At 35.0% G+C, this 19316-nt stretch overlaps 1 protein-coding gene across 2 annotated transcripts in view; it reads right to left on the bottom strand.

Annotated features, from left to right (window-relative positions):
- Window positions 1-19316, bottom strand: part of TTK (TTK protein kinase) — a 40273-nt gene that overhangs the window by 9005 nt on the left and 11952 nt on the right. For both annotated transcript variants that reach the window (XM_008684855.2, XM_008684857.2), the window contains exons 10-16: window positions 15658-15806; window positions 11361-11497; window positions 9864-9990; window positions 6147-6239; window positions 1914-2071; window positions 1633-1784; window positions 494-618 (exon numbers count right to left, since the gene is read on the bottom strand). In XM_008684855.2, coding sequence (XP_008683077.1) covers window positions 494-618; window positions 1633-1784; window positions 1914-2071; window positions 6147-6239; window positions 9864-9990; window positions 11361-11497; window positions 15658-15806 — 941 coding nt within the window. The remainder of the gene's footprint in view (window positions 1-493; window positions 619-1632; window positions 1785-1913; window positions 2072-6146; window positions 6240-9863; window positions 9991-11360; window positions 11498-15657; window positions 15807-19316) is intronic.

The raw sequence follows: 19316 nt of genomic DNA, 5'->3' as shown, positions 1-19316 counted from the left end.
CACTCTCTCTCTAAAATAAATCTTTAAAAAAAAAAAAAAGAACAAATATCTAAAAAAAGAATTTTTTTCAGATGCAACTGATAGGAAAAGCTTTACTTCTCCAGAAGAATGAAATGATCTTACCTAATGGACAATGAAAAATATGTAACTGCAATTTCCTCTTTGGTTGTTACCAGGTATTTCTGAGACAAAGTTCCAGGTGAACTCAAGATCATGACCAAGGTGATCTCCAAGACAGGTGTTATTGCTTCTCTACCTCAGCTATAGGAAAATCATTCAAAATTGCTGGATTTATTTCTACCTGATCTTGACTTTCTATACTAAAGTGTATTAAATATGGTTTTGATTCTTATAGTATTTATTCTTATACAAAGGTTTCAAATACTTTGAAGAATGAGGTGGGGAAAAATAAAATCCCGGTTAGCAATATACTTTACAAGTGAAAAGGAACTGAACTGTAGTACGCGGTAATCAACCATGCATTACGTCTTACCTGAGAATCTTTAACAATACTTGTTGTATCTGGTTGCATTTGGTTTGCAATCCCAAAGTCAATTAGCTTTAGCATTCCATCAACTATCAGAAAGTTAGCAGGTTTCAGATCACTGTGAACGATGCCTTCAAAATAAAAATCCATTGTAATGTTAGACAATGTAAAACATTCTAAGTACAAAAAAATTTCACAATCCACTGGCCGAGTTGATTCCTTTAGTTAATCAAATTAAATGCTAATTTTTAAAATGTGAATATTTTCTAAAAAGATACAGCACTCTTCTAATTTTGCTGCTTAGATAGAATCACTTAATTCTCATACCAGCACTGAGTTAAGTAATGAACTATTACTACCCCCACTTTTAAGAGAGGAAACTAAGGCAGAGTTTAAGTAATTTGTTCAAGGTCATACAGCCTAAGTGACAGGGCCATGACTTGACCCAGGCTTCAGCTTCAGAGTTTATGATCTTAACCACTGTGACTCACCACCCACAACATAAATCATAAATTATATTGCCAGGTGGTAAGACCCTAATGCCCCTGACACCTCTATCCCTACAATCCTGATCTTAATCATTGGTGAATTATCTTTTAATTATAGGAGACATGAGAGAAAAAATTACAATTATCTAGGTTAATGGTTATTTTTTAAAAAGGATAAGGTAAAGGCAGAGAAGCCCTAAAGAGAATCAAGTCTAAGTAAAAACCAACTTAGGGCTAACAATTGAAAAAGAATAAAACCAACTCCCACCCAGGGCACACAATACGAATGACCAGGAGAATGAGAGAAATAAACATCTTAGATTTTTGAGATGCCTGAACCCAAAGTCTCATATCTGCTATATCCAAACTATTTGGAGACCCAGGATAATGGACTATGTTAATACTAATAAAGATATGGGTACATTTTGCATTGTGGATGCATTATGGCTGTGGGGACTTGAGTACATGCACTATATCCTTTGGTAAACAATGCTTTAAAGCAATGTTTTGTCCCTTCATCGTTAAATGAGCTTCCAAATATTTAGTTTATCTAGTTTAAAGGTGCCAATAACAAATACCTAAAAATTATAAGTGTATTTCTCTAAGATGACATTATTAGTGATTATTGTAACTCTGCATATAAAGATTTTTAAATACCATGTTGATGAATTGTGTAAACTGCCTCCAACATATTTTTCCAGTAACTTTTGCGTTCCCATGGATTGATGGATTTTTTCTTTTTAAGCCAGCTATTTAGGTCTAGATTTCCACACTCCATTACCATGTAAATGTACTGGTCCGTGATTTCACTGCCATTAAAAACAAACAAATAAAAAACCCAAAACAATACATGGTTAGGTTATACCATTAAAATTTACTGTAAGTCTAAAGAATTATAGCAAAAATAGTTTTCTTTTCAAATTAAAAAAAATTCTTACTAATCATAAAGTCGGATGATCTTATCACTGTGTTGTTGTAGTTTATTCAAGTAAGCAATTTCATTCCGGTAACTCTCAATTGTTTGATTATCTGCTTCTTCTAAGTTTACATATTTTATGGCATGTATCTGTTTCTTTTCGTTCAAAACCTGGAATACCTATATAGTAGAACAAAGGGAAAAGTTTAGGATGCACTAGGTCAATTTTTAGGTCATAATTTTACATTATCATAATACTTCTAAATTTATTAGAATTTCAGGTTATGGAATACTGATACGAATAATAAATGTGTCTGGGCTTATTTTGAGTACTGAAGGAAAAAAATATGTGAGGAGAGTTAAAAGACCATTCTCAGCTACCTATGACAATGGGCATTCAATAATGCAAAGGGGTAAACCTTAAAAATTTTTATATTAACACGTAAAAAGAGAATTTAAATTTCATATATATTCATAACACTCTGTTGGATGTCTTAACCAGGAAAAAAACCAAAAGAAGAAGACATTAAAAAATGTTAAGAACATCTAAGGGCTGTCATAAAGAGTCAATTCATTTCACAGATGGTGTTTTTTCCATTGTGCCTGGAACTGACATTTCATTCATGCGGTAGAGAGTATTTTAAAATATGTAATAATTGTAAGCTATCTGTATATTCAGTTGTGAAAAGTGGATTAGGTCCAATTTTCAAAGTCAAGTTGACAGGAACAAGATGTTCCTATAAGCCCACTGTCTGGATCTCTGAGGTCCAGGTCAAACTGCTCTGGCTATAATGACGGTCAACCTCTAAGCAACATTGATGGGGCAGATAATACATTTTGAAAAACAGAAAGTACTGTTAACGTGTCCAACTTTCAGCAAACATGCAATAGGGATGAGGCTTCAGAAATGCATGAATACTGGGGCGCCTGGGTGGCACAGCGGTTAAGCGTCTGCCTTCGGCTCAGGGCGTGATCCCGGCGATCTGGGATCGAGCCCCACATCAGGCTCTTCTGCTATGAGCCTGCTTCTTCCTCTCCCACTCCCCCTGCTTGTGTTCCCTCTCTCGCTGCCTGTCTCTATCTCTGTCAAATAAATAAATAAAATCTTTAAAAAAAAAAAAAAAATGCATGAATACAAATACGAATGCCAGGGTAAGCATGAAAAATTACATTCATTTATCCCTTTGGACACACTGAAGTAAAATATCATTAACTCAAAATTCATTTAACCTTGACTACCCAGCAGGTTGGGGCAAGGAATAAGAAAAGAACGGAAGTGTATATGAGATTTATGCATTGCAACTGCACTAATAAGCTTACTTTAAATTTTAAATACAAACTCTAACAAAGTATTACTGGCTGTTCTTGCTCACTAGCAAATTAGACAGGGATAGGCATTAAAACAGTGACAGGGCAAGAGATAGCAGAAAATAGCAACGGAAGAGATAAAAGGAATTTAAAAAACATATAAAGCCACTTTGTATGAGGTAAACAGCCCTACGAACCTCAGAATTCAGAGTATCTACTACTCTAATAAAATTAAAATGTTGTTAGTAGTACCTACCACGCAGGGTTGGAAGGATGACCGAGATGATGTGTTTGCAGAGCAGCAAAGCTACTTACTATCTTTAAGGACAATTAGGACAGAATAAAGTGGACATTTTAGAACCTATTAAAGTTGTCGGGTATATCAGAAAAAAGGATTTGCAGGATGTAATATATAATAAGATCTATATAATAGATCTACTATATAATAAGATCTCAAAGGTTTGGAGGAAATGAAAACTTTTAAATCAACTTTCTGCATGCATGTGCTTTCACTCCCTTATTGCCCTTGCTCTGGCAAAACTCCTGCAATAACTGATGATTAGGTAGCCCTTATTTCCATTTCACAGAGATAGTATCAGTTATAATTTTTAATTTCATGGAAAGTTAATGAAAGAACTAGAAAGGCCAGTGTCATAACCATTCCTATTAGCCCCCATGACCTTTCTAAATGCTCTTAATCCAGGATAAGTTGGTCACTGTCTAAACTCTAGAATAGACAGAACATAAACGGCTAGTTTCATAAAGCATGTTACCCTCTTTCTCAGAGGTATGTTGATTTTGTCAACCCCACCATAATAATTAAATTAAATAATGATAGTATAATCATACTAAAAAAAAAAAAATGTGGGGCAGTCAGGGCTTTATCACCTGGCTCTCAACTTAAGCTAGCATCTTCATTATGCTCCAAGGTAAAAATGTTTAAAACATCAGCAAGATTATTTTACGTCCTCTGAAAACATGCCACTAAATATCACACCTTGACACTATTCAAATACAGCTAAAAAATAAATAATAAATATTAATGAAAGAATTTCTATTAAAGCAACTAAATCAGGTAATTCCAATATATTGATAAAAATCAACTGTATTGTCCCTCTGTTCTCATGCCTGAAATTTGAGGCAACGGAAAAAAGAAAATGTATACAAAAAAGAAACTAGTATTATTGAACAATTGCTACTCATTGTAATGTACATTGTAGTAAGTTAATAAGATAGTCTTAAACAAATCTAGTTATTGTTAACTGGCTTAGAAAATACAGTAAAACTTAAACCCAACAGGTTTTGCTTCATAGATCATCCTTAACAATTTATAACAGCAAAACAGCTGGCTGGGGACAGTCATCCAACAAATTACTTCACTCTGTTATGTTCTAGGTAATATTCCAGATTATAGAGCAAACATTGTTGAGCAAATCAGACAAACATCCCTACCTTGATGGAACTCACATTCAAGTGGAGGAAGACACAAACAACAAACCAAATAAGGAAATTACTGAGCACATTAGAAGATGAGCTATAGAGAAAAAGAAAGAAAGAAATGGAGCTCACCAGCAGTTGGAAGGTGGGAGTTAAGGTATTAAAGAGCGTGGTCAAGGAAGGTCTGATTGAGAAGACATTTGAGCAAAGATGTGAGGCTATCTGGAGGAAAAAAACGACTCCTATGTGAAAATACACCAGAAGAGCAAGGATTGAATCAATGAGACTAGTTAGAACGGTATTACAATAAACCAGGCAGTTGCTTTGACCAAAGTGATAACAGTGGTGGTGGTTAGAAATAGTCAGATGCTGGATATACTTTTAAGTAGAACCAACAGGATTTGCTGATTGGCTGGAGGTATGTGTGAGAGAAAGTGAAGTCAATGATTCCAGAGTTTTTGGCCTAGCTAGTGGAAGAACGAAGTGGCCATTTACTGAACTGGGAAAGACTCTGGTGCCAGAGTTATGTTTGGGACATACTAAGTTTTAAATACCTAGTAGACACCCAAGAGCAGTCAGACTGTATGTACAAGTCTGGAATTCAAGGGAGAGGTCTGAACTAGAAATATGTTTGGGAATTGTCAGCATGTATACGGTATTTAAAGCCACAAGACTGGACAACACCAAAGGAATGAAGTGAGTTTAGAAAGAGAAGAGGTCAAGGACTGAGCCCTGGGGCATTGTGCCATTAAGATCAGGGACATGAAGAAGACTGGAAAGGAATGGCCAGTTGGAGAAGAGGAAAACAGAGAGGCCAAGTAGAAGCGAAAAAAAGTTTCAACAAGGAAATAACAATCAACTGTCCCAAATGCTCAGTAACCCACAATTAAAGCTAAGAATTAGATTTGGCAAAAATATGGTGATCATTGGTGATCCTGATTACAACTGTTTTGGTGAGTGATGAAAAATCTGATTTAAGTGGACTTAAGAGAACAGAATGAGAAGTAAAGATGCTAAGTGTAGGCAACTCTTTTCAGTTGCCTTCCACCCAGAGAAGTAGAACTCTATAAATTTAGAACTCAGATAAATTTAGGAAATGATCTATTCCAATTCTAGAAATTCACATTACTAAAATCTATTTTTGAAAAGAAAAACTCAAAATACTCAAAATATTAGTCAAATATCTTGGTGAATCATTTACATAAGATTGTTTCGTGATAATACATAGCTTCATTTGCCATCCTGAAATCAATACTAATGTCATTTAGAGGAGAAATCTGGAAGCACAGGACACCAGATGGAAGAACAGAGAATTGAAATTAAGAGATAGGCCTAAAGAGATATGTCATTTGTTGGAGAGAGGGAATGGAAGAGCAGGGGACGAGAAGGATTTTTTTTCGGCTCAAAAGCAGTAAGTGCCCGTAGGTGTTAAGAAAAAGAGCCCCAAAAGGTAAAAAGACAAAAAGGAAGTTTAAAATATTTTTCTCTCTAAAATATTTAAGATACTTACCTTACTTGAGCCTCCACTTCCTATCTGCTTCAATATAGAATACATTCTTCCTTTAACCGAAATGCATTCATTTGTTGAGGAGGATGCTGAAATCTAAATAATTAAAAAATATAAAGATTCAAAGATGAGAAGAATACGCCCGAGAAATTAGCTTGCATTTAGTACAGTGAAATCGTTCCAATTTTGAAATTTTCTTAAATTTTAAGTAATTAGATATCAGTCACAATATTTTAAAGAGGAAGTTTATTTTAGTCAAAGAAATAAATCTATTAATATATAAACTTCCAAGGTATCCCTCTCTAACTTGCCTTTACTTTTTAAATTTATTTATTTTAAAAGATTTTATTTATTTATTTGACAGAGAGAAAGAGAAAGCGTGCATATGCAGAAGCAGGGGGAGCTGCAGACGGAGAGGGAGAAGCAGGCTCCCCACTGAGCAGGGAGCCGAACAAACGACATGGGGCTCGATCCCAGGACCCTGGGATCATGACCTGAGCTGAAACCAAGAGTTAGACACTTAACCTACTGTGCCACCCAAATGCCCCTACTTCTTTTTTTTAAAAAATGTTTTAAATTTAAGTATAGTTGATACACAATGTTACATTAGTTCACCTGTACTTTTTAGAAACATAAACAGAAGATTTAAGATCTCTTCCAATATACAAACTCACAAGGTATTACTTTTCACCTTATTTATTCTTTTTTCTTATATAAACCTCTCTACTTACACATATAAACAATTGTATCTATATTCTTTCTCCCCATTTAGCATTACATCATAAAGAAAGCAGTGTGCTAAGGTGCTGAGAGCTCCAGAGTCAATCAGACAAATGCAAATTTCAGCAATGCCCCTTTTTTTGCTGGGTGATCTTCGACTTGTTAATTTGAATTTCAGCATCTGCCTCAGTAAACTTCCAGCTGATGTCCTATTGCAACATGCCCCTTCTTCCCTTCCCTTATGCTAGAGCTCTCTGTGGATGGAGTGCAGTGAAACGAGTCATCCCAAGCTGACAAGGAAGCTGAAGACACGAAGAGCACCTTATTAGCTGAATAAGTTGAAACAAGGTCTGAATAAACTTCAATTTAACTAAGTCCTGCTTTAGATCCCAAACGGTAGAACTCTCTCTTGTAATCTCCTTCTACATAAAAGATAAGGATGCTAATTTCTTTAACCTCTAGGGTTGAAAAATACTGTTGAGTCATGAAGTACGTTTTCTTTTCCTTTTTTTTCTTTTTTTTTAAGATTTTATTTATTTATTTGTCAGAGAGAGAAAGAGCACAACCAGGGGGAGCTGCAGGCAGAAGGAGAGGCAAGCTCCTCACTGAGCAAGGAGCCCAATGTGGGACTCAATCCCAGGACCCTGGGATCATGACTTAGGCGAAAGCGGACGCTTAACTGACTGAGCCACCTAGGTGTCCCTGAAATATGTTTTCTATAAAAAAGTATTAGGCTTTGAAATATGTACCTGTTATTTTTCATTAAGTTATAATTTCATCAAGGTTTTTCACTACCTGCTCCTGCCCCTCATCCTTTTGGAGGATCCTCTCACACTTAAACTGAAAATTTCTGAGAGGGAAGAAACTTCAAGGTCTCTTCCCCCTAACTGCTGACAGTTTTTAGAGTAAAGCAATTCTGACTTATTTGATTTAATACCAATGTGAAGCTCAGTTTCCTACACAGGACATTCCACATCCCCCTTAGTCCATCCTCCTCACTATGGCCAGAGTAATTTTTTCAAAATGCAAATAACATTACTTCATTTCCCTGCTACCAACAATTGCACAGCTTCCTATCCCTCTCAGGGTAAAATTTAAAGGGCCCAGCAGAGGGGTACCCGGGTGGCTCAGTAGGTTAAGCATCAGACTCTTGATCTCAGGGTTATCAGTTTGAGCCCCAGGTTGGGTTCCACACTGGGTGAGGAGCTTACTCACTTACATACATACATATAGAAATAAATAAATAAAAATAAAGGGCCCAGCAGAACCCTGAGGATCACCTCGCCCCTGCCTGAGCTCTAGCCACACTCTAGCCCCTTTTCAGTTTCCTCCTGATGCTGACCTTTTCTAGAAGGATCCTGGCAACTTCACTTGGTCATGACTTGACTTGTAGATATCACCTCAAACAGGGTCTGACATAAGTAACAGGCAATAAATGGGTTTTGAATCAATGTATATAGGCAAACCTGATCACCCTTCTCTCCTTTGTAATTTATTATTCTGCTTCAATCCTCAGAAAACTATTCCTCTTGGGGCACTTGGGTGGCTCAGTTGGTTAAGCATCCGCCTTTGGCTCAGGACATGATCCCAGGGTCCAGGGATCAAGTCCCGCATCGGGATCCCTGCTCTGCAGGGAGCCTGCTTCTCTCTCTGTCTCTCATGAATAAATAAATAAAACCTTAAAAAAAAAAAACTATTCCTCTTTCCATAGAATAATCTATTGTCAGCTTTGTTTGTTTGAAGATTTACTTATTTTAGAGAGAGCGAGCAAGGGGAAGAGAAGAGGGAGAGGAAGAGGGAGGGAAAAAGGGAGAGAAGCAGACTCCCTGCTGAGCGTGGAGCCCAGCGGGGCTTGATCTCAGGAACCTGAGATCATGACCTGAGCCGAAACCAAGAGTTGGACATTTTAACCGACTGAGCCACCCAAGCATCCCTTTTTTTGTTCTTTTTTAATTGTAAAATATACAGAACAAAAAATTTGCATTTTAACAATTTTTAAGTATACAACTCAGTGGCATTAAATACATTCACGCTGTTGTGCAAACATTATCCATCATCTCATATTGAAACTCTACACCCATTAAACAGTAACACCACATTCTTGCCTCTCTCTAGACACTGGTAACCATTGTTCTACTTTCTGTCAGCTAAATTTGCTATCTCATAATTTGAAATAGCTAATTACCTGTGTGGTTTTTTCGGTTGTTGTTCTTTTTGTCTGTTTATTTAAATAACAATTGCTACTAACTTTTATTATTTACTAAGTAGCAGGCCCTTTGTACATATGTATATTACATATATATATATTAATTAATTCAATTTTCACAATTATCCTGTAGGGTAGGTAGCTTTGTTATTCCCATTTTATAGGTGATGAAATGGTCACAGAAAATTTAAGTAACTTAAAAAAGGTCACAGCTGGTAAGTAGCGAGGCCAAGATTCATGGCCAGAAAGTCTCCCTTCAGAGTTCATGCTTTCTACCAGTATTAAGCTGCCTCTCAGAGAGTTATTAGAAACTAATTTTAGTACTGATACCAGGAGAGTGTTTTTTCTCTAGATGGCAGTACAGTCACTTCACCAGCAAAAAATTTTCTCTTATTTTTATAATTACTTTATATTTTAGTAGCATCTCAGATTGTTATTCTGATATTCTTGAAAACTTACCTATAAATTAATCAGCCAATGAAATGAGGCTGCTCAGTGATAGCAGACTTAGTGAAATGGAATAAAAGTAACCTAAATTACAAGAGAAATTTTGTCTAGCTATTCAAACTGGATCTTTTGACCTAGTTAATGAAAAAAAACTTCATTCACTTCTTTCATAACTAACCTCTCAAAGTCACAAGGCACCCTTAGAAGGATATTAGAAAAGAGTTCTCATAGAACTAAGAATGGACAAGTTCTTAAGGCCATTCCTAACAACTAGCTGCTGTGAAAATAAAATCTTTGGATTTGATCATACCTTAATCATATACCATCATAAATAAAGTACATCAAACCTGTAAAGTTTGAAGTGGAGTAACAGGTATTTGCTGCTGTTGCTGCTGGAAATAGGCAAGTTGGCTATAAGGTGTTGACAACTGACAAGGAGGTGGAAAGTCATTCTTTACAACTGGAGTTCTAAAACTAGAAAAGATATGGTTTTAGTTTAAAACATTAAAATTGTAAAAACGATTCTGATTCAGTTTTTGTGTGCATATAAAGATGCATATAAACTTAAATGTATTACATCAAACAGAATCCAAGTCAGTTTTCATAATATAGCTAAATTAATTATTCTAGATACACCATCACCAGAAATTTCGTTTGGGGGCAATTCTTTCTCAAAATAATTTTTTACCCCTAGACAAGAAATTCTTACTAGTAAAATTAATAAGATGGCATTTAAAATATGGAGTTGGGGTTATTTTACAAGAATTTAGCCAAAGCAAACATTAGCCTATGGCCGGTCATAGAGCTTATGAGTGCTTTTTAACAATTATGTTCTACAGCAGCCTGCTAGAAATATCTGAAAGCCAATTACACCAGAGGAGTTTGGCTTTTGAACTTTAAGCTGCTGAGTTCACATATGTGCTTTGTTTGTCTTATTCACTATCACATCCCCAACACCTAGAATGGGACTTGGCACAAAGGAATTCTACAAATATTTGTAGACAATAAATAACCTAACTTCACAAAAAATAACTACATCACGATTCTAGTTAGCAACATTCTTTAAAATATTCCAATGTATAATAAAATGAGGTAATATATAGCAAAACTGTATTAAATTGGTAAGAGACCAGGTTGTAAAACCTCTTTTATAAGGCCAGTTCTAATTAAGATCAAAGAGTACATTATGAAAATGAAAAGCAAAAGGCATCATGGACTTAAGTTATTCTCTAAGACATTAAAAATACAAAAATATAGCCCCTAGTTGAATAATATGATGTGCCACATTCCTTTACTTCCTTTCTTTGAAATATCATTAATTTGCTTTTGCAATATCCTGTTTCCTGTCAATCAACCTGACCATCCAATTTCTTCACTCATCCCTCACTCCCATCTGCTCAAGTCTTTCACTTTTGAACATTCCCAAACTATGTGACCTATACAACCAACCTCTCAGAAACTATCACATTCCAATTAACACCTCCTTTGCTATAAAACGTACCTACACTTTATCCAGTCTAAGAATGCTAACCTTTAAAAGATCTCTCTCAATTACAGAAAGATATCCATGTGGCAATGCATGCTTGTCATGAAGTTTTATGTATTTAGAGTATTTACAGATTGGAGGTACAGATTCTAATATAAGAGACTTTCAGAACAATCCTTAAAAATGTATTGTAGTCACCTTCTCCTCCTCTTTTACAGATGAAAAAACTGATGCCCAGAAAAATAACAGAAGTTTGGAAACTCTTTAAAGTAACAGAGCAAGATTCAACTGTAGATCTATTTGGCCCTGAAGCCCCTGTTATTTCTATTGTGCCAAACTAAACACCAAAAGTAATTACCAGCTCATGTAATCATCCAAGGCACTGCTACTGGGTGTTTTACAAATAGATTTTGGATCAATCCACTTAGGTGCTGATATTGGTGGTGACTGCCTTGAAACTGAAAAGGCAGGTTGCTCAAAAGTGGTTTGTTTCTGCTAAACCAAAATAAAAAAAAAAAATCACAACTTAGAGTTTTTAGTCACCTATTCAATCGTTTTACAAACATTATAACTTCTAAAAGAAAAAATAAAAATATGAAATACACAAGGATGTTAAAATAAGTAAAACATATGTATTCCAGACTTCCAATAACTTTTTAGTATAGCTCTCTTACTCTAAATTCCAAAGCCTATTATATTTTCCTCAAAGGGATTACAAGTGGTGGGAAGGCACAAGGTACTGTTTAACAAAATAGTATCTAATACCCTCTGCCATCACGGCTACTGTAACCATCATTCAACTTTTATACTTCTGAAAACTAGTCTTTCTTTAATCAATAAAACTAGTTTTCTTTAATCTGTACTTCTGAAAACTAGTCTTTCTTTAATAAATAAAACCACAGTATATGGGAATGGGTAGTTGAGGTGAAATTAAAGAAATGGTCATGAGAGAGGAAGGAGTTGTGAATTTGAAGTAGATGGAAGTGATCCAGAGGCTAATTATCTTCAAGGAATGATGGGGAGTGACTAGGATGTTCAGAAATGATAGCAATGAGCAAGGAACAGGATGGTACATCCAGAAAGCAGAAGCTTCACGAAGTCAGTGCTTTGCAGAAGAAACGGTCTGGACATAGCTATGGGGAGTTTCTAGCTATCAAGTGAGATGTGAGACAAAAACAGTCTATTTGAGAGGGCTTGTTGGAGAAGCAGGGATCTCAGGAAACCACCTAGTTTCTTTTCCTTCTTTTCCTAAGTGTGCTCTTCAGTGGTTTTTAATTATGTTCACAAGAGTACACAATCATCAGCACTGTTTAATTACAGAACATTTTCATCATCCTAAGAAATTCCATATTCATTAGTGGTCACCCTCCATCTCTGGCAACTTCTAATCTACTTTCTACCTCTAGGGATTTGCCTATTCTGGACATTTCTTATAAACGGGATCACTCAATATGTGGCCTTAAGTGATAGAGTTTCTTTCACTTAGCATGTTTTTGAAGTTCATCAATGTTGTAGCAAGTATTAGTACTTCATTATTTTTCATTGTTGAATAATAAAATGAAATAATAAATTTAGAGTATATCACATTTTGTTTATACACTCCCAGTCAATGGATATTCAGGGTTATTTCCACTTTGGGCAATTATGAATAATTCTGCTATGAATATTCATGTACAAGTTTTTGTGTGGATATAGATTTTCAGTTTTCTTTTTTTTTTTTTTTTTTTTTTTTTTAAGATTTTATTTATTTATTCAACAGAGATAGAGACAGCCAGCGAGAGAGGGAACACAAGCAGGGGGAGTGGGAGAGGAAGAAGCAGGCTCATAGCGGAGGAGCCTGATGTGGGGCTCGATCCCATAACGCCGGGATCACGCCCTGAGCCGAAGGCAGACGCTTAACGACTGAGACACCCAGGCGCCCCAGATTTTCAGTTTTCTTGAGTATATACTTAGAAATAGAATTGTTAGATCATATGGCAACTCTATGTGTAGCCTTTTGAGAAACTGCCATACCAAGTCATTGCACCATTTTACATTCTCACCAGTAGAGTTTGACGTTTCTAATTTACCCACTTCCTCACCAACATGTGTTATTGTCTCTTTTTAATTATAGCCATTTTAGTGGGTATGAAGTGGTATCTCATTGTGGTTTTGATTTACATTTCCCTAATGACAAATAAAAGGTTCGAGACCTTTTACCATGCTATTGACTTTCAAGTTTCAAAAAGAAAGAAAGAAAAGGTATTGCTTCATATGATCCATGATTTAAAGTGTCAGGATTTTTTCCATCTAACATTATTTACTTCATTACTTAGATCCTTAATAAAATAAGATAAAGTCTCTTCAGTAAATGGTATTAGGAAAACTGGACAGCAACAAGCAAAAGAATGAAACAACCACTTTCTTGCACCATATACAAAAATTTACTCAAAATGGATTGAACACTTAAATGTAAGACCTGAAACCATAAAATTTCCAGAAGAAAATACAGGCAGTAATCTCCCTGATGTTGGTCTTGGCAAGGATTTTTTTTGGGATCTGACACCAAAAGCAAAGGCAAAAAAAGCAAAAATAAGTAAGTAAGACTATATCGAACTAAAAACCTTCTGCACCTCAAAGGAAATCATTAACAAAATGAAAGGCAACCCTCTGAATGGGAGAACATATATGCAAATCATATACCTGATAAGGGGTTAATATCCAAGATATTTAATGAACCCCTATAACTCAATGGCAAAAAAGCAAACAATCCAATTAAAAAATGGGCAAAAGATGTAAATAGACCTATTTTTCCAAAGACATATAGACGTCCATTGGTACATAAAAAGATGTTCAACACCGCTAATCATCAGGAAAATACAAGTCAGAACCACCTCACACCTGTTAGAATGACTGTTATCGCAAAGACAAGAATAATGAGTGTTGGCAAGGATATGGAGAAAAGAGAATTCTTGTGCACTATTGGTAGGAATGTAAATCAGTGCAGCCACTATGGAAAACAGTATAGAGAGGTGCCTCAAAAAATTAAAAATAGAATTATCATATGATCTAGCAGTTTCACTTCTAGGTATTTATTCAAAGAAAATGAGAACATTAAAAAAAGAAAAAAAGAAAATGAGAACACTAACTTGAAAAGAAATATGCATCCCTATGTTCACTGCAGCATTATTTACTATAGCCATGATATGGGAACAACCTAAGTGTCTATTTGTTGGATAAATGGATAAAGAAAACATCTCTCTCTCTGTCACTCACACTCACACACACACACACACACACAGTGGAATATTATTAGCCATAAAAGAGAATGAAATCTTGCCATCTGTGACATTGATGGACATTGATGGCACCATGTTAAGTGAAATAAGCCAGACAGAAATAGACAAACACTGCAGCGTAACATTTATATGTGAAATCTAAAACAAACAAACAAAAAAACAACCTCATAAATATGGAGAGCAAAGTAATGGCTGCCAGAGGTGGGGTCAAAAGATACAAAGGTATTTCCAGCTACAAAATAAACAAGTTATGAAGATGTAATTCATAGGTAGCATGGTGACTGTAGTTATTAACACCATACGCATACTTAAAAATTGCCAGGAGAGTAAATCTTGTAAGTTCTCACAAGAAAAAAAAATTATGTATGGCTACAGATATTAATTGAACTTGTGGTGATCACTTCGTAATACAAATATTCAGTCATTAGGCTGTATACCTGAAACAAATGTTGTATGTCAATTATACCTCTGTGAAAGAAAACACAAAAATTCTTATTTTTCTTAAAAGTAGATCTATAGTCACATGTGATAGATTTATTATTATTTTTAATAAGTTAATAAATATTTTTAAAATGTCTCAGTTCTATTTTCTAATATAGTAAATATAGATAAATATAACCTACATAAATAAAAGCTCTTTAGGGGCCTTGGTAATCAAGAGTATAAGGAGGACCCCAAGACCCCTGAGTCAGAATACAACTGAAAAGAAATAGTGAGGAAAGTACAGCTATGGACTATATATAGGTATGGCTCTCTAGTAGCCTACCAGATCATTCCTTCTAAAATGACCTTTGGCTAGTGGGCATGATCATTCAACTTGTTTTAATTCATATACATTGTCTAGTCTATATTTTCCTATTTTATCTATGGGGATGACAATAGAAAATTGTTAAATGCTTTGGTACAACATTGCAGTTCAGGGATCGGCATATTGTGTCCTGTAAAGAGCAAGAAAGTAAACATTTGAGGCTTTTCAAGCCAGATGGCTTCTGTTGCAACTACTCGACTCTTTTACAGTTCAAAAGCAGCCATAGACAGTAGTGAATGGGCATGGTTGTGCTCCAATAAAACGTTTTTTACAGACAGGCTGGGAGCTAGAGTTGACCCACAGGCTGTAGTTTGCTGATTCCTTGCACCAGTTTACCAGAAATCTAGCAACACCACTAAAAAAATAAAAAAGACTGCAGCTTGACATACACTTTTACTGAATCCGTGACTATTAATGATCATTGTTTAGTGAACAAAAAAAAAATCCTTTAAGTAAACTATTCCACTAACTATGGTACATAAGGATTTAACAAAGGAAGAAAACATTTAACATGATCATCCACATTACAAACAATGGCAATGCTACACTTGAGAGGAAAAGAAAGCTACCTCTGTATCAGCTTTTCGGGATATCTCTGGAATCTGCCACTGATTTGAAGATGCAGCAGGATTCTGGTTTACACATTCTGGCTTTCTCACTGACTGCCACTGTTTCTGGTTACTCTCTGGAACCTTTGGTTCTTGATGTTCCTTAGTTTCTGAAATTGCATTTGTGGTTATTATCAATAAAAGGAAAGAATTTTTAATAATAACGATTAAATCTGAACTAATGAACATGTTACAAACTGTTTTAGCACTTTGCTCATAAAAACAAAGCAACTAAAAACTTTAAGCCAGCTGCTAACAATTTGCCTTTAGCAAATCAATTTTATTAAGATGCCACATAGCCGTCTTCCTAAGTTGTTACCTAGAGCTTTATCAGAAACCGTTCTGAATTTAAATACTTCTGGTCTTCACCAGAAAACACCAAATAAATAAGTAAAAATTTAAAAACACATCATAAGGTCTTACTAATAAAAAGAAGCTAATCCACTACTTTTCATAGACCTCTAGTTTTTTGGGTTTTTTTTAAAGATTTTATTTATTTGACAGAGAGAGAGACAGCCAGCGAGAGAGGGAACACAGGCAGGGGGAATGGGAGAGGAAGAAGCAGGCTCCCAGCGGAGGAGCCTAATGTGGGGCTTGATCCCAGGACCCTGGGATCACGCCCTGAGCCGAACGCAGATGCTTAACGACTGAGCCACCCAGGCGTCCCTAGACCTCTAGGTTTTTAACAAAAAGTTTACCTTTAACTAGCTGGGTATCTTATTTTCTTAATGGTCTCCAAACAAAAGAGCCTCAACAATATATTTACTATTCTATCATTATCAATATTCATTCCTACCATGATAATAAATGCAAAAATCCTAAACAAATATTTGCCACAGATATACAAAAGGGATAATGAATTATGACCAAGTTATGTTTATTCCTAAATGTAAAGTTTGCTTAACACTTAAAATCAATTTAATTTGCCATAATAACAAAACTGAGAAGAAAAATATATGATCAACTCAAATGCAGAAAAAGCAATTGATAAAATTCAACACTCAGTTACAAAAAACTAATGATAATCTAAGTATAAAGCAAAATTCACTGTTTTGATATTTGATAAAGAGTAGCCATAAAAATCTACAGCATTTATCATACAAGGGTAAAATAGTGAAAGCTTCCCTCTAAAATAAGGAACGAGGTAAGATCGCCACCTATCATCCTTTCTATTCATCATTATGGTGTTAAGTGCAATACAACAACAACAACAACAAAAAAAAAAGGTTAAAAGAATTAGAAGGAAAAAAATGTTAAAATATTTTCAAACAGCATGGAAGAATCCACAGAAAAAATATTAGAATTATCCTGTAAATTTTGCAAACATCACTATATCTAAGATCAATAACTAAAACAAGTAATATTTTTAGATACCAGCAACAATGAAGTAGAGGATAAAATTTTTTTTAAAGATCCTACTCATCATCACAGCATCAAAAAAATGTCAGATATCTAGTAATAATTCTAGATAAAGAAAAGAAAAATACACAGAAAATGATTCTTGATAACATTTTAAAGACTCTTTAAATGAATGAAGGTATATGCCAAGTTAGTGGATGAGAAAACTTATCTGTTAAGATGTCAACCTGTCCTGTTAGGATCTTAGTCAAATACCATTTTTTACAAAATGGCATGTGATAGATTCTAACATGTACACAGAAGTCCAAAAGACCTAAATAGCTGATAGAGCCATGAAGATGAATGAAGTTGGAAGATTTTACAATGACAGATATACCTATTGCAGTAATTAAGATAACACTGGCACAAAGATAGATAAAAAGAACTATGAAACAGAGAAGAATCCAAAACCAGACATCACACACAGGATCACCTAATTTACAATTCTCTGAGGGAAAAGGGTCTTTTCAGTAAATGATGCTGGATCAATTGGATATCCACATGGGGAAAAAAAAATACCAAAATCTTGATGGTTCATCTTACATATACACAAATATTAAGTTCAGGTAAAATATAAAATGAAATGTGAAAAGCAAAATGATAAATCATCTAAAATATATGGAAATATCATTACGATCTTAGAGTAGGAACAGATTCGTTTAAAGACAGGAAACATCACATAGGAAAAGACTGATAAATTAAAATGCACGATATTTAAGAATTTTTCCTAAAAAGTCTTCACTACATAATGGGAGAAGTTACTTGTAACACATCTATCTAACAAAGGATATGTATCTAGATGATATAAATATCTCCTAGGAATCAACGAGAAAAAGAAAGAATACCTCAATAGAAAAATTGGCAAGAGACGCAGATCAAGAACTTCACAAGAGGATATCCAAATGGCCAATAAACATAGAAAAAGATGTTCAACATCGTAAGCCATCAGAGAAGTAGAAATTAAAACCACAATGAGCTATCACTTAGCAGCATCCAAATGTCTAAAATAAAAAACCTACAATAAAACAATTGGGACTAATATGGAGAAGAGCAAAATACCTGCTGGTCAAAGGTACAACCATTCTGGAAAACTGTTTGGCACTATCTGCCACAGGTGAACATATGCACATCCTGTGATCTTAAAACCCCACTCTTTGAATACACTCATAGGAAATGTGTATGAATGAAATGCTATTTCACTCTTTTGCAACTATAAGTTTTACTATATAATATTACTGGCATTGTGTAGGTAGGTAATCAATAAGCTTTTATTGAAAAACATAAAATTAGGTGTCAGATTAGTACTATTAACAAGCATATTTGGTAAAAAATGATTTTTCAATACCAATTTATAATAGATCCCATGAAAATTTCCTCCAAATACTAGAAATAGGAATCTATTCTGAGTCAAAATAATGGCAAAAGAGACTATTCTAGGGTGATTAACAGTCCCAGTTTATTGGGGACTGGGGGGTTAATCTGATTTCTGGAATTTCCAGGGCTAACACCAGGAAAGTCTCAGTTTGGAAACCAAAGAGTCACAGCAAGCCTAGTTTGTCCCAGTTTTCCTCCTCAGTCCAATCAAAGAAAAAAATACAGTCAATCTGTCAACCTTTGTTTAGACAAGAATCATCCAATTTGTGATCTTGTTCAAAAATCTTTTTTGGTACTCTGATGTCTACAAAAAAAATTTTAAGCCTGGTGTTTAGTCTATCTTGTCTTATCTCCCACTTCTATATGACCTGTTACAGTTTTTCATGTAACTAGACTGTCTTTGGTTCCTAAAATGTTTTATTCTTTTGCTTTTGCTATTCCCTCCATCCAAAACACTCTATCCCTGCTATTTCTTCCTATTTAAACCCAAACAGTTCTTCACATTTCTTTTCCTCCACAAAACATTTTATTTATCCTAAACCAATTAGTTCTTCAGGTTTCTCCCTCCTCTGAATTCTCATAGCATTTTATTTATGTGGTTCTCATGACACTCTCTAAACTCCACAACATTATATTCATCAGTTTCTCACCATGCTGGACGGCAATCTTCTTGGATCTCTGTCTCATTCATTTATATACCCTTAGAACATTTATCATAGTACTCATATAGCGGGAAATCAAATGTTTGATAAAAGAGAAAAGAGAGAACTATCCTATAGATATAGCTTCTGTGTTTTTCCCAGAAAGTATTTGTCAAGCCAACTGAGAAACCTAACTCAGCCCCACTG

The sequence above is a fragment of the Ursus maritimus genome, unplaced genomic scaffold, assembly GCF_017311325.1.
Source record: "Ursus maritimus isolate PB19 unplaced genomic scaffold, ASM1731132v1 scaffold_29, whole genome shotgun sequence".
Taxonomy (NCBI): domain Eukaryota; kingdom Metazoa; phylum Chordata; class Mammalia; order Carnivora; family Ursidae; genus Ursus; species Ursus maritimus.
Note: the sequence above shows the minus strand (reverse complement) of the source record. Positions and strands in the feature narration are given on the sequence as shown.